The sequence below is a fragment of the Hippoglossus hippoglossus genome, chromosome 16 (genome assembly GCF_009819705.1).
Source record: "Hippoglossus hippoglossus isolate fHipHip1 chromosome 16, fHipHip1.pri, whole genome shotgun sequence".
NCBI classification, from domain to species: domain Eukaryota; kingdom Metazoa; phylum Chordata; class Actinopteri; order Pleuronectiformes; family Pleuronectidae; genus Hippoglossus; species Hippoglossus hippoglossus.
Window position 1 is genome coordinate 19,141,698 of NC_047166.1, and position 23,865 is coordinate 19,165,562.

Consider the following 23,865-nt stretch of genomic DNA (forward strand, 5'->3'; position numbering starts at 1 on the left):
GTGTAAAAGATCTTTGGCACACTCCTAAGTTTCATGTTGCTATAGACAGAAAACATACAAAATGTTTTAGAAAATACATCTCTATTAATTTGTTTTTTAAATCTCTGCATTCAAAGACAAGTAGAAGGATTACTTTCCCTTTTTGGCGGAATCATCTCTTATTTACAGTTATTGTTACTATGTACATTGTGCTTGTTTATTTGTCAAACAAGGTTTAAGTATAGCTGTGTAAAGACAACTTGGTTTTACACACACAAACACACACACACATTCCCTGCTGGGGGGATGGAGTCCACAGCATTGTTAGTGTTAAGGCGACATCTCTGCCAAGTTTTTGGCTCAAAGTCAGACACACACACACACACACACACACACACACACACACACACACACACACACACACACACACACACACACACACACACACACACACACACACACACACAAAGGCACTTTTAGGCAAAAGCGTTCATAAATCCAACATGTCCGAGTAACAGAGATATCAAAATGAAACACATCCATAATGCATGAGTATCAAATGGTAAAGTGCACATTAAATGTCTTTGGTTTACTACTTATTGCCCTGTTCATTTCTCAAACAGAAAGTGACCTTTCAACTCAGAGAGGCACCTGTCTCACTTTGTAAAAACACTGTATCCATGCTCTGCACATCTTTGGAAGCTTCCAGTTAACTCTCGCTTTTTGGCTCTTCAGCTTTTTCAGCTGATTAAGGTGAGTTGTTACAGTTTAGAAACGGTGAAGTCCGAAAGCATCACCCAGGGTTTATCTTTGCTGGGTTAGAATCAGATATGACACTGGGACTCGACTCAACCTGGCTCCAAGTCCTACAAGAGCTCAGCTCCTGAATATCACTTATGAGAGTTCTCATCGCAGTCGTGCCTTTGTTAAAAAATCTCCACAAACCTCTGCTCACTTCTCGTCGGTTACGGAGCAGTCCATAGCGATGATGTCCTGTATTTCTGTGATTTTCACCTCTTTCTCCGGGATCTCCAGCTCTACAGGGATCTTCAGCTCCTCCGGGATCTTCTCTGCTGAGGAGCTGCGGCTGGAAAGTTTGTCAATCTCGTCCTCCATTATGGAGATGCGTTCAGCGACGCAATGCGCTGTGAGTCGGGCCTCGGGGTCGTGGTCCCAGCATTCCTTTATTGTGGCGCAAATCACAGCCACACCCTGCAATGACAGGAAGATAGATGAAATAACTTGTTCATATGGTGCTGACCTGCTATTGAGAGGGTCGGTAAGCAGACCACCTGAAAACGCATTTCAAATAGCTTGCACCCAAATCATCATGTTTGAAAGGACTGTGCTGCACTTGAATGGATTTTGTTCACAGTATTTACTTCTTTCTCTCTTAATATGTCTTTGATAGTCTAGTTTAATTTTGTGATGATGACCTAATCTCGTTTCCAGCAAAAGCAGGCAGCTGTTTTAAACTAAAGAGTCTGATAAACCAGACACATTGAGCAACTAGCTGGTGAGCTAGAGAGGGAATAGTGATAATAAAATTGTCAGTTTGACAGAAACAATGTTGTCCTCAGACTCGTGGTGAATACAGAGGCAACTTTTTGCTCACACATTTTTGTCATGCGGAGTTGATTAGGTCTGAAAAAGCCAATATTGTGTGTTGCCACCCTCGTGGCCAAACACTCAGTTCATGCAGCTTCAATTAGGAAAAAAAGTCTCGAACATTCTTCCAAACATGTGGTCTAATCACTCAACCTCTGAATACACGCAATATCTTTCTCTACTAATTCAACAAATCTCAGCCTGTCTGTCTGTGACCGTTTATCTTATTGGCCTCACACGTGGCATTTGTATTGTTAAGGGCCAAAGGAAATGCAATGTTGAATTTGGTCTGATTGGGACACGCAATACTTTCAATATTAAAAACTTTTGAATAAACGGGTGACCAGTGCTCTGTAGCAGCGGTGACTGGGACTCATGAACGTGAGTGATGATGTCTTCGATCACGAATTACGGGTATGATCACCACAGGACAAGCGAACAGCCCATTCAACACAGGCAGGTTAAGAATGAGCACTGCACAAGTAATACAAAGATTTTTTGTCAAAAACAGTCTTATTTTAATCACACATTAACTTTTTTTGCGCGTGTACTTTTTTCACAGCAGCCCTTTTTACAAGAAATACACAGATGGTACTAGTCCCGTGAAATAAGGCTGAGCCCCTAAATAGAAAAATACCTTCTTCAATGTGATTAGTAACATGAATAATATTAATAAATACGTGGCTATGTGCAGTTATCGCTCCAATATATACACATATAGAGCAGTATATCTGACCTGATGCTTGAGCCAGGTGTCGGGGATCTCAGGTCGTCCTCTGTCTCTCAGCACATTGTCCTTCATGCTCTCCACACAGGGGTGCTCTCGTACTTTAGAGCCATACGCAGGCTCATAGTCTTTCACCTCTGCAAACACAAACACAAGCAAATGCAAATCATTAGCTCAGTCTCAAGTGAAGAACACCACCTTCTCTTCTTGTCATTTGCAACATTTTCAACATGTTCGCTAATCAAGTGGACATATGCAGAGTTTATGACAGGAAGAGAGTGAAACAGGTGGCCCGTGGAGTTAATGTGATTAGATCGTGTAAACGCATCCTTGAATGAGGTCATTCCACCACAAACCACGGAGCTGGTTTTCACTCAAGCTGCCAGCTTCGTAAACTGGCACCAATAATGCTGACAGGGAAATAAAAGTTTTTTTTATGAGGAAGGAAAATGCTCAATTTGGCACTTGTATGTTGATTATTTCTAAAAACAACCCATCAGCTTTTGCTAAAAGGCAGGTACTCACAACATCAGACTATAGAGAACAACTCACATTCTGCTTTTTTATTTTTTACATTTGGTTTTGGAAGAACTAGCAGAGCCGACAAAAAAGAGTGAATAACGTTGAAACCATAAAAAATGAAAAACAAAGTTCTGGGAATGGGTCCAAATATCATGAAGCTGAACTCACAACAGCTGCAGTCAGTCTCCAGCCCCAAAGACAAGAATCTCAGGATCTCACAGTTGCTGTGAAAGGAGACACTACTAGCTGCAAAGTTGTCATTTACTCATCTGAGCCAGAAAATGATAAATATATACAGTATAACAAAAATAAGATGCATGATGTTTGTTGGACCTTATCATGTGCAGCAAATTTCTACATCCTATTTTACACCCGTTCCAACACTAAGTGTCATTCACTATGTGTACTTATTAGAATGTTGTATTTGGATGCATCTATGGGCATTTTCCCTGAGATGTTTTCTCTAATAAATGATCCCTGCAGCACTATCTTGACGGTAATTAATAAACAGTGTTCAGTCTGTGTTCTCATCCCCACATGTGACACTATGAGCAATTTTACAATTAAAAAAAGATAAAATGAAAAAAAATATTCTTGATTGTGGAAATAGGAGCTGAGAACAGTCTGAAAATAAAGAAAAATGTTCTTTTATCTTGTATGTAGCTACAGATCTGTGTGACTACATTACCTAACAAACTGCGTAAAAAATAACAAAACTAAAAACCCATATCATTTGTTTTGTAGAATCCGTCACCCTAACCGTGTTGTTGCACTGACGCCAGAGATCCTTGTGAAAAAGCATTTTAGACCTTTTTAGGCGTAAAATAAGCTTTTTTAAAAATCACATTTGACTCATGATTCTATATATGCAGTTTTTATTTCCCATGACCATTGAAAGTAAAGTTATAGCTCTTGCCCCATTTATTTAAATAGGGTCTTGGTCTTGTTAGCCTGAAATAAATGCCTGGGGCATTATAAACAATATATCTGCAGACTAGTGAGACTTGCCTACAACAACTTTGGTAGCAATCAAAGACTGTATATAAAGATAAACGACATGACATCTCCCACGGCCAAATCCTTTTAATTGCTCCCCGGTGGCTGGCTGCAGTATAGGTCATAAACCATGCTTCCCCCATGTTAATGTATGGGACATAACTAACTAAAAAGTTAAGTTACTTGTTCGTTCAATATTTGTCAACTATGGTTTCTGACAGTTCTTAAAACGCTGATGTTCAAGTGTTCATTTTTCTAGTAAGTTTGGTTTCAGTTAAAATATTGCAAAATGTCATGATTGACAGTTAAGACAGACACGTGATTGGTCAGATGCGTGTAACCATCATTGCTCACACCCCGATCAATACTCTATGGTAGCGATCAAGTGCATTGTTTTTGTAAATAACATCTAAGCACTTCAGGGATGTCTCTGGCTATCCAAAATCTTCATATCTAATACAACTGGGTAAACTCCACCTGCAGATGAAGATGAAGTGACCAGAAGGTCCTAAGAAGCTAGGTCTACTAAACAAATCTTTGGATCAAGAATCCTGGTGTCTACAAATGTCAGTTTGACTGCTCTGTATCGTTGGTGTCAGGGTCGTTCTATGAAATTTAGGAGAAGCTGCTAGTTTCATATAAATGAGGTCACTGTGGTGCTGCTGACTCCTCAAACACAGGAAGTGGGAAGGTTGGAGTGGAACCCCCCAGACAGGAAGTTGGAGGGCTGGGATTTAGACTGTGTGCAGAGAAGCTGACTCTACAGGCCCACACTTCCTGTTTTTGACATGTGGAACTTCCCCTCTTTTTAGTGTTTTAAAACAGGACCCAGCTGGACCCAGCCGGACCCAGTCGAACCCAGCCGGACCCAGCCCATTCCCCTGGAACTTATTTATGCCCAGGCTGGTATTGTCCACAGCTCTCTGCTGTTTAGCTCTCCTGCAGAGGAGCTGGTATAAGCACCACACAGAGAGAAAACTGAAAGTTAAAACTGGAATAAAAAGATGTGAAGTGCTTTTTAAACATTAAAACATGACTGAGTGGAAAAGATATAATTTCCTGCCCTGATGTTGATTTGGCGCCTATTTTCTTTTCCTATCTTGAACGTTAGAGAAGCAGACAGACAAATACTATCACTGCAGTGTATGAGAGAGGTGTTGCCTGTTTTTCCCTCTCCTGACATTTGAACGCTATGAGAAGAATTTCATCCATGGTTTGAGAACAGATTTCACAAGAGACTGCAACCAGAGCTTCAGCCTCAATTTTCCCTCGCTGTCTGGGGCCCATGGTTAAAACCCTGGTATATCCAATCTAAGGGGCGGAAAGTGGTTTACGACAGTTTCCTTTTTAGATTATCTGTCTGAAACCTTTGTGGCCTGGAGGTTAGCAAAAAAATCTCTGTGGCTGGCTGTACTGTCTGGGACGCACTAACACAGCTCCATCTTTGAGACTTTCAATTGGCATATAACACGACACTGATCCCACATCTCTGCCAAATACTACATCAGAACAAATGAACCTGCACAGCCTCTGATAAACCACTCTCTCATCCAAACTAAACCACTCTCCATCTAAAGCATCCACCCACCACCCATCACACCAGAGAAAGTTGTGGGCTGAATTCCTGCGGCAGGTTTGTGGGCAGCACATTAGGGTGCTGAAAGTGAAACGTCAGTACCACTGTGGTGTTTTGATGGGGCTTTAAGAGGCTAAACTAAGAGAAGGAAACGCCTTTTACAACCAGCAGGTGAATCTAGTTTCATGCACATATGGGCCTGAAAACGACTCAACACAGTTGCTGGTTGAAAAACTTGAAAGTTACTTCACCACTTCTATTTGTGCATGATGGTCAAAGTGAACTGATGAGCAATTATTAGCAGTTACTCAACTTAGTATCTTTAGGCTTGTATTGTCAGTTCTTATTTGCCTGGTCTCTTGTTTGTATTCATCAGTGTGAACCTCGTGTTTTTTTTTTTACTTCTGTTGATGCCGGTTATGATCTGCAATCGATTATATGCTGTAATACTGGATTCTTTGCTCAGACACGTTCACAACAACACAGAAATCATTGGAGCGTTCAGGTGAGGGGTGGAGCAGCAGCTACATCGACACCAGCACCGGCCTTTGTCACCAAAAGCTCTCTTGACATCGTCGTCAGTGTCTTCTACATGTATGCCACCTATCGTGTCCTCACATTCGGACATTTTGTGGACTTTTTACCATAGAAACTCTGGAGAAAGTCCAGACGATCTCCGGGATTCAGTGCATGTTGCCGGTGTAAACGTGTTGTTTACAAAAACACATGACCTCCTCAGCAGAATTTATAGGTTAAATCCTGCCTCTGCCTGCGGCACCTGAACACTCCGAAGATTTCTGTGAGTAAAAGCGTCTTGACCAGAGAATCTCCCGCTGCTTTTTTTTAATGTATGAAAGTTTGGACCCAATTCTGCAGACTTCCTCCAGAGGTCATGTCTGAAAACTGCTGTTGTGAGTGAAGAGTGAACATGCAATGGTAATATGTTTAAAAAAATGAAGTGCATTTGGAAATAGAAATGCAAAAGTATGTAGTTTTACAGGGGGCTGAGTGACAGTTTATCCATCTGACTGCACATCTGTGTAGTTTCTACGCTAGCTGACAACATGACTTAAGAAGGCCATTGAGCTCTTTGCTGATAAGAAGGCTAAATATATAACTTGTATTAAGACCATAAATGTTGTATTTCCTTTTCCTGTTTGTGTAAACAAATATGATGTGTTAATTTATGTTTTATGCTATTTGGCATATTTCTTGAGCATTTCACATAGCAAGCCTGGCTGTTACCCCTGCTTAGAGTTTGCAAATTAAGTCAATCATCTTCTGTCAACAGCTCAATATGTAACACATTCATTTGATTATTTAACTCCTGGCAAGGAGAATTCTTATTTTTTCCCAGCAAACTATTCTTTTTGACTAAATGCCCTCTAAGCCTTTGCCCCAGTGTGGTGTAAACATCACCCCCCTCACCAGCTGTTGCTCATGGCCGTCTCCCTCCATGGACCACAAGGTCTTTGGCACAGTCCTCACCCTTTGCCTCGCTCCATTACCCAGTATAACCCTCAGCTCCCTGCCGCGCCCGGCAGGCTAAATCAGGATACGTAAATAAAATGCTCAGAGACACACAGAGAATTTGCTATAACTGACCACCACAACAATACCAGCGCTGGGTAGTATTTCTTTACCCACCATTCTGTCCCCTGTTGTTGGAGGGCAGACAGAGGAAACTGTCCAGTAGCTCATTCCAAAATAAACACACAAAGACAAACCGATGTTGGAATGTGACTGTCTAGTTCCGAAATGTCTCAGACTGTCTAAAAAAAGTCCACGGGAGAACAACTGGAGTGAGGAGATTGGAGGAAACAGCAAAATTTGCAACCACTTCTATGATTGACTGCAATTTAACTTATATAAGGCTGAGGATGTTTTTGGAAAGTGAAGATGTTTTGTTCAGTGCAAAGGAGCATTTGAGTGCTGTTTTATGCAATATTTGATTTACTGTGTCAAAATAAGGTCTCAAATTACATCAAATTAACAATGCAAAACTAGAAGGTTAAAATTAAATGTAGTACAATTGTCAACTTTCATGTTTTTAAACTTTAAAGAAAGTATTTAAAATAATTCTGTAATATTCTGCATTCATGCAAAATTATTAAATAATATCTTGTATTGGGTAAAAGCTAAATGTAATTGTAATATATGTGTCAATGTTAAATGATGACTATAAATGTAAATCCACATGTAAATATTCAAGTTCTATGTAGGACTTCTTACGTTTAAATAAAAACTAATTGCATGACTAGCTTGGAGGAAAGTCCTGCTCTTGAAAATATTTGTCCAAACCATCATCATAAATTATTGTACTCTTCTAACATTACACACGGAAAATACATAATCAGAGCAGCCAACAGTCTTTCTTTCTTCTTTGTATCTCATTTTAAATAATTTGAAGAAATCACATGTAAAGTCTCAAAGTAATGTACCAGGAATGCCCCCTGTACTGGCTGCATTCAAATGATGACCATGGACACACTCATTCTCACTCACACATGCAGAGCCAGCTAAATCAGGTAAAGAGTCCAATCCAGTTCTCACGTATTGATTTCCTGCCCAAAGAAGGGCAGCAGCAGAGTCCAGATTGCCTCCCTCACATTTCCGTCATTCCTCAGATTCCTGCTGCAGCCCTGGAGCTGAGGTCGAAGTGAATTCTGACGGACAAGACTATCAGCTTCCCTGTCGACCCACAAGCCCTCACTCACTGCAAGAAACCTGAACATATTGTCTGCACTATGTAGGTCACAACCACACACAGACACACAGTACACACTATTAGCATAGATGTATATACACTCAGGTTAAAGTGTATTCTATCTAATACGTGATACATGCATTGGAACATTACAGGCAGAGGTACTGGATGAAAATGCTACTTGAAATTTGTGGAAGAGTAAATAATTCAAAATTAAATTGTAAACGTTGCTGTGTCATACAGAAATCATCCTGATGAAGTAACCCGACATTTACATCCTTTAGCCGCAGTTTGCCTTTCACACATGCACAACGCAGCAGGAGATTATTTGCACAGACGCCGTCACAGCAGCAAAAAACACCTCCGCATTATTCGGATGAGAGGTGGAGGCTGCTACAGGCAGAGGCAGGAAGTGACGTATTAACTCAGCTGCGGAGATCACGTGATTTTCTTGACAACACACAGACATTGGTGTCGGCTCTTATCACCACAAACTCTCTTGACATCTTTTTTCCAAAAAGATAAATAATTTAGAATAAAATACTAAATTATTTCTCACAGGCCTTCATCATTCCCTCAATCCTCTCTTTTCCCCAATCTGAAACACATGTAGCAGCACAAATCTCGGCCTGTCTGACTGAAATCTCTCAGTGGATGTCTGCACACCACCTGAAAATCAACCTTGACAAGACCGAACTACTTTTCCTTCCAGGGAAAGGCTCTCCCACCCACGACCTGACTATCACCTTTGACAACTCCGTGGTAGCCCCGACCCAGACTGCTAGGAACCTGGGTGTGACACTCGACAGTCAACTCTCCCTCACTGCCAACAATACTGCAGCAACCCGCCCCTGTAGAAACTGATGTGCAGCATATATCTACAGGAGCAAAGCGTTAGCTAAATGAAATGTAATCATCATGTTTATCAAAAACTAATGGCCATCAACTAAAATGAATACAGAGGCAAAATGTATTAATTGATCCCTGATCCAAAGGTATCACCATGTGAAGAAAATAATGAAGAACAAGTGAGGACTTCCCTTTTACAACCTTGCCAATGAAAACTTTTAAAAGTGATCATTTGGAAATGCAGAGTTTCCAGTTGTGTCCAGTGTTTCTCCAGGAAGACAACAATTATTTAGAACAGGTTTCTAAACTGCTCTGAAAGATATGACATTGGTTAAAGCAACTCTAAACTTCATAATTTCTTTGGGCAGTAAGTTACAAAATGAATGCAAGCTGGCTACATCTGATCCTTATGTGACAGATGTAAGGAGAGATATAGCTTCCACTTTCGTTGAATTGATATCTGCTTTTAGCTTCAACAGGTCAAGCATTGCTTGCTTTGCATCTGGATGCCACTTATTCACCTCAGCAGGAGTTGCTTTGTTACCGATGTGAGTGTGTGTTCATGTGTTCCATGTCTGTGGGTGGACTGACCTCCGATAGCTTCACACCTCGATGTTATCTCCCACAGCACCAGCGCCATGGAGTAAATGTCAGTCTGTTTGAAGGACTCAGTGTTCTCCAGATTGAGTCGGGCCTCCAGAACCTCTGGAGCCATGTAACGTGCTGTACCCACCTGCAATGCAGAGACACAAGGGCGAGGGTTAATACACACACACACACACACACACACACACACACACACACACACACACACACACACACACACACACACACACACACACACACACACACAGCTTCCTCCCACAGCTCATGTAGGCCAGGTTAACTGGACACTTCTGTTTTCTTTCGTTCGTTTATCAGCTACAATAGAAATTAGGAAGTTGTTTGTGTTGTGTTTTCAGACACCCTGATTAGTTTTATTCACTCCTAAAAAGTTGCTTTGTGTTGTGCACTCACACTCATGTTTAAACGGTCCCATTTTAATCAGAAGACAAATTCAACACACAGAATAAGTCAACAAATCAAGTTTATGTTTAATTATTTTCGTACATCTAACAAAATGTATTTTTAGCAAAGTTGGCTGGGTGATCCAGTGAGTAATGTGGGCAGGCTGGTGCCGCCCAGGCCCATTACTATCTGTAAGCATTATGTAACCCTGTTGTAAAAGAAGGAAACAGCTGCTGGTTTGGCACATTGCTGCAGAGAGGAGGTCTGTAGCTTTTAATGATGAACAAATCTGTATTCATTTGGATAATGGTGATGAATGCTGCGTTCCATCAGCATTTTCCAAAAAGGAACATTTTACTAAGTGACAAAATGATCCCTCATCTGAGAATTTGGAAAGTCAGAAACTAAAACATTGGTTTTCAGCGTTGCATAACATCTAATCTACCAAAATACCATAGTGGTGAAACACAAAGCCCAACAATCGCTGCTGGCTAACTTGTCAAAATATTACTGACATAATATCTACTGTTGCCTGTGGAACAAATTTTTTATGTCTCTTCGCAGATTTTCGGAGCTGAATCACATGAACAAACACATGCACATACAAAAGTCATAATTACACCCAACCAGCTGGGAATTTCCAGCCTCCATTTGTAAATGGAACACATAATGACAATCAGGGATCATGATGTGAACATTTGAATGAATCGCTTAGAACAGGAGCCGAGTGTTCCGCTCTGCATGATGCGTGTTAGCGAATTCTTACCTACAGCTGCCGCATTTCTAGCTAGTGAATCATAAACAACACGGACAAATTCCCACTGACAGACCAAGAATGAGCTGGGAGCTGCCGCCAGGAGGTTGCATGTGCACAACAAAACCTCACGTCTCTCTTTATGTCATGATTGATTGTCTGTCTAGGTCACATGTGTTCTGTCAGCAAAGAGCTATAGTCCATCACAAAACACATGAACACACAGAGGGAGATGTATAGAAGGAGGCAAAACAAATAAGCACAAATCAGATCTCACCTTAAACCAAAGCTGTTGGGGGTAAACAGAGGTACCATTACAGCAGACAACTATCTTCTGCTCCATAACATATGTTTTTTTACAGCTTTAGATTGAGCCCACAACTTGAATCTATAGTGATTTAAATACAGTTGCTTTTAATGTTTCCTTTTAAATTTAAGATCAATATTTGACATTAAACATTTAACATTAAAGCGCTGTGATTTTGCTAATGTCAACACTGATTAATGTGCACTGTTCAAAACAAACAAATACACCGTTACAGATTAAACCCTATGGTTCCCTTTTTCCTCTCTCAATTAGTTTGTGGCCCTTCAGATTTTTCTTGTAACCTTTGGTGAGGCCCCATTCCCTGACTAAGCTGAATAAGCTGTCTCTAACAGTAAAATGGCTCTTACCATTATTGCATTGGTATTAACAATACCATAGTCAGATATAATAAAGTTATATCTGACTATCTAATACTTCCAGAAATCTCTGTCTTTCTGTCTGTCTGTGGCTCTCATATCTTTCATTTGATAGGCCTGATACTTGTAATGTGTATTGCTTAGGGCCCATTGAGGGGCAGTGTTTAATTTGTTGCAATTTGGACATGCAATGCATTCATTAAATACTTTTTTTTTTAAAACAAATGTATTTCAGAATGTATTTAATGCAGCATGTTCATGACAAAGACAACTGGTTCTCCAGTTTGGGATTCTGCGTGTTGAGTCGAGCTTCACCAAGGAGCTGGGAGAGCTCCTTCACCTGCACCAGAGGATCCATCAGCGCAGGTGAGCGCTGTTAGCTGATTGATCCTCAGCTTTAAAAGGCAGCAGCGGCGCTGCCTCAGGAGACACTCAGAGCTGAGACACAAGAGTCACGGACACAGACACTGAGCAGAGCCAAGAAACCAGCAGGAAGTGCTGGTACTTTAAGTTTAGGGTTTTGTGTTGATTTAATAAAGTATGCTGAAAAGCACCATGTTTGTCTCTGGCTGTGTGTGGGACAGTCCTGTGGCATTGAAGTTTGCCACAAAGTGAAAAGCTCTTTTTGCAGCAGTGGTGGTGCGGCAGCAGCCGGTCTTTACTTGTTACGGCTCAGTTACTGCAGGTCACTTTAACAGTTTCAGGCAGATGTGATTTCTGGCTCTTTTGGAGGTTTCTTCCTGATAATCAATCCATCCATCCATTATCCATATTGCTTACCCTTTGAGGGTCATGGTGGAGGTGGAGCCAATTCCATCTGACATTGGGCAAAAGGCAGTGTACACCCTGAATAGGACACCAGTGTGCTGAAGGGTCGACATACAGAGACAAACAACCATTCATGCTAAAATTCACGCTTATGATCAATTTAGAGTCTCCAATTTATAACAATTTGCACGTCTTTGAACTGTGAGAGGAAGAACCCAGAAGAAACCCACACAGACAAGGGGAGGACATGCATACGTGACACAAACGGCCCTGGATGAACTGGGATTTTAACCGACCAATCATGCCGTGAGGCGACAGTGCTAACCACTAGATCACTATGTCACATTACTGACATACAGTGTCCTCTTTCAAATCAGCCTCTGGTGTTAAAGTCTTTAAAAAAAGAACAATGTTTCGTCACAATACAAAGATGAAATCTGACCTGTCCACTGTTGGCGAGGTCATCCACAGTCAGGCTGCTGTCCAGGCAGAGTCCCAGGCCAAAGTCACACAAGCAGCACGTCAGGTCATTCTTCACCAGGATGTTGGAGCTCTTCAGATCACGGTGGATGATGGGCACCTTCAGGCACAATCAAAATATGGGTGTCAATCTCAAAATCAAAGCTTTTAAGTAGACAATTAAAGGATAAATGGGAAAAATCTAAAGAGTAAATAGAGTTTACACTTGTGAACAAATAGATAGGTATTTTAACTCATTACACATTTTATAATGAACAATATCTTCTATGACAAGGTCTCCTTTCAATGAAATTAGTTATAAATATTTATTGTGAGACCCCCTGACCTGTTCTCTAGCACCACCGTCGGACAAAAATTTTGTTTGCAGTGAAAACCATCCAAATCTAACAATCATATTTCTATTAACCTTACATTTTGGACATGTGTGCACACAATTTAGAAATTCCTTCAACTATCATGAGATTTATATTAATTCACAGTATGCTACCTTAGGGCGTCCACAGGCGAGGCGGTCACTGTGGAGATGGGCAACACCCCGAGCAATAGAGCTGCCCAAAACCTGCAGCTCCTCCCAGCTGATCACATGATGTGTTAGATACTCCTGGGGGGGGGGCAGAGAATGAAAGGAGAGAATGAACAGACAATCTCCAACACATTAAGTCTGAAACATCTGAAAGATATCAATGACAAAATGACTATATTTCAACAAGGAGTCTTTAATGCTGGGTAACCTGACAGTGGTGGTCTCACCTGTAGATTTCCTCTGGGGTGGAACGCAGTGATGATCCAGTACTGCTTCTCCACCTTCTTCTCCTCCGCTGTCAGGAAGTGGAGGATGTTCTCGTGCCTGAGGTCTGTGTTGGAGAAAATGTCCTTCTCGTTCTTCCAGGAAGCGTACTCCTCATAGGGGAAAATCTTCACCGCCACAGTTTCAAACTGATCTGAGGTTGTCTGCTTCAGCTTCGCCTTGAATACCTGAGCAAAGCGACCTTTGCCAACCTAGCCAGGGAGAAGTTATCATTTTAGTCAGAATGGCAAAGTGCAGAATAGGTTCACTAAACAAGTGAAATAAGTTTGTATACCAGCGCATCCAGCTCTATGGGCAGCGGCTCAGTGTTGTGGTTCAGGTTGTTGGCATGGGTCGAGCTGCTGTCTGACCTGTCATCATCCATCATAATGGCACAGGCGTCGCTGCAGTCCAGCCTTCGCTTGCGCTTCTTATTGTTACTCTCCCATTCTTGGTTGAGCATGCGTTTACGGTAGGTTCGGTACCAGTAGATCATTCCTGCAAAAATGATCCCCATCACCAGCAGGGGCAGCAGGCTCACAAGGATCACAGACACTAACGTATCCTCTGGAGTTGGATCCACAACTGGAAAAGAGAATAGAAGATGGAGATGAGTAAAAATGCGAAGAGAACATATATTTGACCAGGTGCTGCTTGAGGAATAAGAATCATAAGGGTCTGCTATGAAGAGATTCACAATGCAGTACGTGTAGACTGCAGTAAACATTGAAAAGAGGAGTCAGGATTGTTTGCTGTTACATTTTTTTAGGGTTGGGGACAAGGTGCCTGAATGTGGGAGGGATTTCTCTGCCTCTGAAACTAAGGTGGGTTGTTGGGGGTAAATTGGTATTCAACCTGTAATAAACCGTTCAAATTAAAAATAATCAGACGGTCTGAGATATCTTTGTCTCCCAGCAGAGGGCGATCACTGTCGGCTAGACCTATTGCATCCCCTCCTGACCTGTCAGTAAAGTAAGCAAGTAATGCTTTTCGTAGTTTTGCTATAAAAATGGTGGACGCTCAGAAATAAAGCCGTCCTGAGCAGAACATCACGACACCAGATCATCTGAGGAGCAGCAAGTATTTTGGGTTCTACACCATAGACGTACTGATCAAAGGTGATGCTGTTTGTCGTCTTTGTACCATGAAGCTGCCTGGTTACAAATGTGTGGGCTCACCTGAGGCGGCACCACAGATAAACTGACAGCACGAAAACAAGTTAGTAGTAACAATGAATTGAATGCTTCAGCAACACAAACTGAGCAGCTCCATGGTCAGAAATACAAAAGAGGAGCAGCTGATGTATCTGTTTACAGTTTAGCCAAATAAATGTATATAATACTATGATATTTTACTAAAAAAGTAAGTGGATTTTTTTCTATTATGCCATGGGATTGGATTTCCTTCTGCACATAGTGTGGGTAACTGAAATGTTGGAGGTGTTCACCTTGTTGTAGCCAACAGCTCATTGTGGCCCCTGACTCTTCCAATACTCTGTGCAACATTCAAAACCAATCAGCTGTCAAAAATGCACAGAATGACCATGTCTTTAACGAGTGCTCACGTTTTAGTGCTCACCTTATTGACAAATACAGAACTGCAGAATAAAAGCACAGTTTTATGACCTGGCAGCAGATGGACGTGTTTGGTTTATGTGAGCTGTAACTTGATATTGCTCTGATTGTGTTTAAGAGATATAGATGCATATACAGAGATGTAGACACTGACAATTGATTACATGCTTCCCTGTTTGCTGTGAATCCCTCTACCTACATATGAGGGCAATTTGAATCTAGCACGGAAGTGGCAAACCAAGCCACTGACAATAAAAACCTTTGTTATATAATACGCTGGTAGACTGTAATCAAAAGTGTCTGAATTCCACTTTTACCTGTTTTACTCAGCACCCACAACCAGCATAACCGAGCAACATCCTATCATCCCACAGACAACTAAATAAAAGGGATGGCAGTGGAGTAAAGGCAGGTCTTTAGCAGACAGTCTAATGTGTGTGTGTGTGTGTGAGTGTGTGTGTGTGAGTGTGTGTCTTGGGTGCTGCATGCAGCAGCAGCAACCTCCTCAGTCATTTCCTCTCATGCTCTCCCCTGCTCCACAGACTACTGTAAATATTGTCTTTTCCATCACCACAGTGGTCACTACCAGTAGCTAGAGCTGCCCTCAAAGCTTAATGAGATAGTACTGGTTTTTAAAATATTTTCTAGCATGCTCCACTTCAGAAACCGAAAAAGCTCAAAAGGCCCGAACCCCAATATTTTTTATCAGTCATTAATTGGGGAAGAATCTGTACATAACTCAATCCATAAATTATTTTCACTCCATACTCTCCTCTGGACATCAATGCCCTCCCTGGAGTAGCTCAATGCACCCCCCCCCCAAGAGAACCCTGAACTCCAGCATTAACTACCTCCTCTGACTGTGACTGCCAACCCTGACAGAACGCAAGCCAACCCTCAGGGCACAGAAAACAGTCGAGAGCCTGTCTGCCTTGGCTTGGTCCAGCCCGTCCTGGTCTGCTCTGGTCAGGGCGCCGTTTAAAAGAGTCTCACTCAGTCTCTCAGGGGAACAATACCCTCCTGAGTGAAGCTGCCACTTTGGCACGCTGGAATCAAACCAAGGACTGACCACTGAAGAAGTTGCACCAGCCTACATCTATTTAGCATTTCAGAGTCATATACACACATAGAGCTAATGACTGAGCACTGAAATGAATATAAAAGTCAAACCGTGTGCTTGAATACATTATTAAGTAACAGTGTTGGAATGCAAAATCAAATTAAAACGTCTGGTAAAGAGCGAGAGAAGATTTGCACATGACTTCAACTTCTAAAGAAAAAAGTGAATTTCCTCCTAACACACCGTGGAACCTAGACAGCAAAAACAAAACGGCTGTGTTAAACAGTAAAGACCATATATAAGTTATGCCAATAATTCTGCTACGTGCTGTGGCTGATATTTGTAACTACAAGTATTTTGACTTTATGCGTCTGACACCTCAACTGCCAGATTATTATAATATATATCAATATTAAACTTCTCTTTATAGAAGTGATTGCCTTTGAATCCATCATGTAGCTGGATGTACTGTGAAGCAAGATAAAAGACACTCTCAGCAAGATGAATAATATCTCCATTTTGTGGTTGTAATTTTGTCATTGTAAAGTAGTAAATCTTTCTAAAATTGCTCAGGGCAGAGCTGCGGATACAATGAATCAGAACGCTCTGGACACAAACACACGTGCATATTTTTAGACTTGACACAACTTCAAGAGTCTGGTAGTAAAGTGGGTTGTGAAATAAGACCTCCAGACAGTCAGACGGTACTTCTCACATTCCATGCGCCTGTACAAGTGTGTATGCTTTAAGGATTTGAAAATTGCTCGGAGGTTTTGGAGGTTTTAGGTTTGTTTCCTTGCTGTCCTCTTGCTACGACTGGAGTGTGTAGTTGAGGTAACACGCTGGCAAAGCCACAGTGCCAAAACAAACTGGTAATGAGACTATTGTTGCCTTTTCCAAACATGATGCCAGAGTGCTCTCATGCAGTGTTCAATGAAGTTTGACACATCATTTGGAATAGTAGAGGGAGCGTGTGTGTGTGTTTCAGGATGTGAATGGTAAGGTTTCAAATGCTGCCGTCTCTGACTCACGTCTTTAATGCTCTAATTAGTTGCTCATTTCTCAGTGTTTTGTTGTGACATTAGAGGAACTACAGCATTTTCCTTGGAAAATGACAGAGCCAGACATGAGTTCATGTTTGAAACAGGTGATGGGTGGCATTATAAACACAGAGGAGGTAGAAGCACACTTCCAGCAGACCTACGATGTGCGTCATAGATTTTGTGATTGTAGTTTATTGAGCTATCTACAAGAAATATAACTCAAACCTCTACTCGGTGCCCAAAAGAGAACAAACTTTTTTTAAAGGTTATTTTTGCATTACATGAATTTTGTTACCTTACTAAATCCACATATTTAAGAAAAATCCAGTTATGTCCAAAATGTATATAAAATAACCAGCCACCCAGGCTGGTATCGTATTATGGTGAAGTGAAGAAAAATCCGGCATGCTCACTATTTACTGTTATGGTAACAGTGCGGCCTCTGCAACCCGACGGCTTCATGAATATGGCTCATAATTCTGCAGGTCTGCGTTCTCTCCCTCCATCATCTCTCTGTTGCTCTGTTCCTATCACTCCATCTGCTTCTTTTTTTTAAAGCTGCCCTTCTTCTTTTCCTGCTATATTTCTGCAGCTTTAAATTGTCCGGCTTGAGTCATATCTCTATGAAGCAGTCTGCTGTGTGACAGAATGAATGATATACTCCCTGATGACAAGCCAAGATTTCACAGTTAAGGGGGAACTGTAAAATATAAGAATAAAAAACTGATCTTGGAAGACGCACAGAGCCATTTTTTTCCTTTATTATTCCATATCCATCTTCATCTCCTCTTCCCCTTTGCAGGCTGCGTCGAGAAGTCATTCTAATTAATTTTCCACTCTTCATATTTTTATATCTTTTCTTTTTGTCTTTACCATCAAAATAGAAACATCCCTTGGCATTAAAAATCCCCACTTCCTTTCATGAGGAACATTTTATTCATCAAGAGGGATGTCAAAATAACCCACGAGATCAGGTGACATCTGTGCAAAAACACAGACTGTGTGAGTCAAGGAATTCGTGTCAGAAATGAATAAGTTCTACTGTTGTTTCATTCCTCACATAGTGTGCCTCCAAGCACGTAAAACTGACTTTCACCACCGCACAGCCCTAAATACAACACTTATAACATCAGCATGTGACTACAACAAGGCAGTATTTACTACCAATGCCTCCCTTCTCATTGAAACTAGTTCATAAGCTACAAAACACATGTTGCAGTGACACTGTCAGAGGCGACGTTAGTCTGCTGCAAATCATCTTTACGGGATCTTGAGTAGAAACGTCTGCTGTGTCTCTCAGTGAGAGGGATAATCGTCGATGAGATTTGACCTTGATACGCTGGCTGAAGTCAAAAAGTCAACATTAGTAAAACTTTACTAGTTTAGAAAAAAACATGTTAAAATGGGAGTTTTCCAGTATTGTATTTACACTTTAAAACTACTGTCCATGCTGAATGAACAAGAAACCCGAGCTAGAGTTAGTTATGATGTTCAGTTATGATCATTTCAACCAATATTGTTGCAGTAGCACTATGTGCATCAGGAGCCATTTATGTCATCTTAAATTGATTGGGATTGAATCCATCAATTCTACACCACAGTGGATAATGTGCCACCTGTCCAGTGTGTCAGATTTACGTGAAGGGGATCTAATGGCAGAAATTGAATAAGAACTAATCCTATAGTGATGTTTTCACTCGTGTGTAATTATCTAAACTGTACTAATTGTTGTTTTCTTTACCCTATAATGAGCCTTTACATCAGGAGCGGGTCCTCTCTACCACAGGTTCTTTTTCATGTTTGGAAAGGGAGGGTGAGGTGAGGGGTATTCAGCTGCAACATGCAACTTCACCACTAGATGTCACTAAATTCTACACACTGAACCTTTAATGGTGAATAAAATGAGAAAAATAAAACCAACATTGAGTAAATATGATTTGTTCGAAATGATTTATATCAATGAAGAATACAATTGGGACTCGCTGTCACTGAGTTAACACACTGTCTTGAAAAATGATGACAATGTCGGCCTACTACTTCACATACCTTTCACTAGCAAACAAAACCACAATCCACGCATCTATCCATCCATCTGACTAACCAACCAGGAGGGCTGAGACAATTCCCCGCTGAAATTGGATGAGGCAGGGTAAACCCTGGACAGGTAGCCAGCCCATCACAGGACTGACATACAGAGACAACAACCATTCACACTCACATTCACCAACGGGCAATTTAAAGTCTACAATTAACCTAAACTGCATGACTTTGGACAGTGGGAGGAAGCCACAGCACCAGGAGAAGACCCACACAGACACAGGACATGCAAACTCCACACAGAGAGGCCTCGGATAATTGTCAGGTTCTAACTAACCAATGCACCATCATGCTGCCTGCGAACAAAACTACCACCACTGCCTGGGGCTCGGAGAGATAGATCACATTCTCTGTTGGGTATCATCTTTAACTTGCATTCATTAATTTGTTGGCCACTTGGGGGCAGCGCAACATGTAAACTACTTTTTCTTGTATTTACACACCCAGCACATATAGAGCAACATTAGCCTTCATTTGGCATCATGCATCAACTTCAAAACCTTATATAGTTATATCTACCACCTATGGCATGTGCATGATTGATTAGCAAGGCAACACTGGTTGAGAGAGATTAAATAATTTGTTCTCTCTAATCTTATCTCTCAACTGGAAACAGCTGTTTGACCAATGAGCAGCTTTGATAAAAAGCAACTCCAATTTACTATTTAATCATCTGATCACAGCACACATTTCATTAAATTATAAACTTCTCCCTGATTGGTCCAACATAAGCTGGTAAGTGTTAACTGCCTCATAGTGACATTTTCCATACTTTTGGCTGCACAGACACACACACCAGGATTCATAACTCCCCATGCACAAACCGTATTACAAGCACGTCATGAGAATGTAATGCAGGAGGAAGACAATGTGAGGCTAAGCTCTGGCAGTGCTCCAAAAAACAGACGAGGACTTCCTTCTACATGTGACCTCAATGGGAGGAAGGAATCACAACCCTTTTCCTCAGGTGTGTGTGTGTGTGTGTGTGTGTGTGTGTGTGTGTGTGTGTGTGTGTGTGTGTGTGTGTGTGTGTGTGTGTGTGTGTGTGTGTGTGTGTGTGTGTGTGTGTGTGTGTGTGTGTGTGTGTGTGTGTGTGTGTGTGTGTGTGTGTGGAGGGGGGAGTACAGGATGACACAGGTTATGATTTATACAAACTACTGTCCACATCCTTGAACGAACCTCCTGAATTTAGTATGGAGTGCTTTTCCTGGTTGTCCCAGGCTAATTAATAACTGTAAGGAACGGCAACAAGATTAACAGACGGCGACAGACGGCATCAGCTACAGACCACCACTCAAAATTCCAGCTTGTTTCCAAACTGTGTGCAGTGGATAGAAGAACCTGCCTAACAGAGCTGGTCATTGTTATGGAAGTTTACTGGAAGCTGGTGAAAGGAGAACTCAGGCAGCAGCCGATGTCTTATGCAGAAGATTTTAATGTAGACTGTATGCATCAAGGAGACCAGAAGGTGAGACAATATACAAACACTAACAGAGTAACATGAGCAATTGTCACCCCCAAGTCTGAAGATGTCTCCCACAGCATCCCAGTATATCTCCCTCTACTTGCGTCACCCATTCTAACAGCACATCCATGAATGGCTAGAATAGTTGTCAGTCTCTATGTTACATGTAGGTGTTTGCATCCTATTGGACAGTTACATCCCCATGAGAACGTCAGGCAAACAAGAGCAGATCTAAAAATGACAACCAACTGTAACGGGTAGCAAAGGAAAAAGAGTGAGTGTTGATGCTTCAATTTTAGAGCTTATTCATGCACTGTGCTCTTACAGATAGTTGATGTCAGTGAAAATGGATCTGTGCTTTGAATGAACTTGTGCAGTACCCATTCATTCTGAACCTGACTGTTTGGAATTGGCTGTTCTCTTGTCCTGTCTCAAGGCTCCGGAGCTACTTCACAAATGTTCCTTAGTCATTAGCGAGTTCTCCTCAAACAGTTCTACAATACACTGTCACTTTTTATTGTTTCGCTGTTATATTCCGCAAGACATATTCAATTTCTTCCCCAATAAAATAATACACTGCTGTGGATAGTGTGCTGTAGAAACTGTACTTCATGCAACAGACACGAGGAGGCCCCACCTGAGGTTTTTCACCCGAGAGCAAAAAAAGCTCATTCAATTTAAGGATTGTCTGTTTCAACACTGGGCCTCCCATCAACCTCCCATATTATTTGCAGTAGATATACACAGCAGATAGAGTGTTAGGGTTTAGTTTGAACAGGAGGTATCCTATCTGCTTTACTAATGCTGTAACAGAGGAAGTGACTAACAGTCCACTGAATTCACTGTCAGTCACCACTGTGGCATTCTGTGTCTTGAGGGCCTGTTCACCATGTGCTGGAGATGTTTCTGATTCAAGTTAAACACAGACAGGAAACCATATGTCTGAGCTCTCCAGTGTGGCTGGCCTACACACACATACACCCACACACACGCATTTGCAGGCCGAGACAGACACACAGTTTTTTTTTCTCAGCACCATGGAGGACAGCAGCCAAACACACACACACACACACACACACGGCAGAACCAGCTGAGCGTGTGCGACCACACTGAGGATTCCCCGAACGTTGTTTACGTGTGATCCAAATACACAGTTTCCACTGCACTTCCTCTTGAGATGACGGTGCACTCTACGGTCATTCCACAAGACTGTAGCAACCATAATGAAACGCTTAAACATGTGTATTGAATACATTCAGAGTAGCTGAATGAAGAGGCAAACATTGTGTGTGTGTGTGTGTGTGTGTGTGTGTGTGTGTGTGTGTGTGTGTGTGTGTGTGTGTGTGTGTGTGTGTGTGTGTGTGTGTGTGTGTGTGTGTGTGTGTGTGTGTGTGTGTGTGTGTGATTCGTATTATCAAATTCCATGATAAGATCTAGTGATTTTATAATTGATTAGGCGGAGCTTTATGTTAAATGGCATTTCCATCCATCTGAATATTTTCCACACCCCCTGTGTATTGATGATTCCAGCTTTAATCTCATTACAGGATGTAACTACTCACTAGGGGAAAATAACAGCTTGTCGTTACACTCTTCGTCAGTACAGGAGCAAAAGTGAGCCATCCCACTCGTTGTGTTCTTCTCCTTCATCACACAGGTGGAGCTGTTGTAGTCATCCAGCATAACGCCATACAGCGGCTTGGAAGGATTGTGGCAGAGAGTTTCGATAGTGAAGCCTGTGTCGTTCTTCTTCCTTTTAGCGACAAAGACAGAGCAGAAATGTCCTCATTTAACAGTGTCTCCATCAAGAGCTGATCATTTATCTAATCTATTACATTTAAGAGACGGTCATTTGCAGCTGTATTTGCAGGTACCTACCAGATAGCGACACAGACCTCGTTGGTTTCTGTGCAGATGGCCGTGATGGAGCAGTTGGACATGCAGGTCCCTGTTCCACTACACACAGACAGCTCCACATCACAGAACTTACAGAGCTGACTCAAGGGGTAAAAAGGCGGCATACCTGCAGGACACACACAGAAGTATCCGTCAGGTTGGTTTCATGTCAGGACAGTTATCACACTGAAAACCAAACAATCCCTAATACCACTTTTCTCAAATATCGAATCTGACCTGATGCAGAAAAGTGTTGGTTAACTAATCAGTAAATGATGCAACAAATTAAATACATTTATTGACTGAATTGAGACTTAAAGCATCATTATCATCAGAAACCTGTGAGACCCCTCAGATCTGCTGGTGGTGCTCAGGGTCAAATCTAAACATGGAGAAGAAGCTTTGAGTCACAATGAAGCACAGCACTGGAACCAAGTGCCTGATGATCTTAGGAATGCTCCATGCATTGCAAATTGTTAAAACCAGGTTGAAATTCTTTTTATTCCCCATATATTTTACCAAGATATTTTATAAGGTCATTCATTATTGTATTTCATTATATTTTTATTTCATTTAATTTTCCTTTACAGCAGTTCAAGCGAGCTGAGTAGGTTACACATCTGTAGTGTTTATATTCAGTGATTTGTTGTTGGTGTAAAAATATTTGTTTTCTCAGCTTTACATGTCAGAGCCAGATGTATACGTTAAACTACATAGATTGGTTGGGACTGCATGAAAGCATCAGCTGCCTGAATTCAACCAGGTCAGGAGCTAAAAGAACTGTCAACACAGACAACCACAACCAGGCTGACACCTCCATCAGGCTGCACTGCATGAGTCTGAATCAACCACCTCAATGTGCTGGATGGGGCCTGAGGAAAACCATGGAGCCAAATGAAAACAGGCCAAGACCACGCTGCACCAGCCAGACAGACAACCAGAAAAGAATCAATACGCAGCCTTCATCGAAAGTCACATCAAAAGATTAAACCACTGCAGATTCATGTCAGTTTGAAATGAGTCATAAAGACAATGGAATTTTTTATAAATTCATTTATGCATCACTGATCTGTTAATGCTGCAGAATTTCTGAAGGGTAAGAGAGGAACGGAGAAATCTGTGAAATAAAAAAAATCTACTTTTTTTCCCCAAAGAGGTAATGGCGGCAAAAAGCGAGGCGACGACGTCAGTATAAATGGAAGTACTCATCTAAACAGCTAATGGTACACATGTTCAAAAATAATATTTTCAATGTTTTTGACCGAATGAAGAACGTTTTCGTCCG

At 41.5% G+C, this 23,865-nt stretch overlaps 1 protein-coding gene across 1 annotated transcript in view; it reads right to left on the minus strand.

Moving 5' to 3' along the window:
• Positions 1–433: 433 nt before the first annotated feature.
• LOC117777178 (TGF-beta receptor type-2-like) overlaps positions 434–23,865 on the minus strand; it is a 31,684-nt gene continuing 8,252 nt past the window's right edge. The window contains exons 2-10 of the mRNA XM_034611777.1: positions 22,563–22,707; positions 22,247–22,437; positions 13,741–14,030; positions 13,409–13,657; positions 13,146–13,259; positions 12,621–12,758; positions 9,556–9,697; positions 2,324–2,451; positions 434–1,191 (exon numbers count right to left, since the gene is read on the minus strand). Of these exons, the coding sequence (XP_034467668.1) occupies positions 931–1,191; positions 2,324–2,451; positions 9,556–9,697; positions 12,621–12,758; positions 13,146–13,259; positions 13,409–13,657; positions 13,741–14,030; positions 22,247–22,437; positions 22,563–22,707 (1,658 nt within the window). The 3' untranslated portion in view covers positions 434–930. The remainder of the gene's footprint in view (positions 1,192–2,323; positions 2,452–9,555; positions 9,698–12,620; positions 12,759–13,145; positions 13,260–13,408; positions 13,658–13,740; positions 14,031–22,246; positions 22,438–22,562; positions 22,708–23,865) is intronic.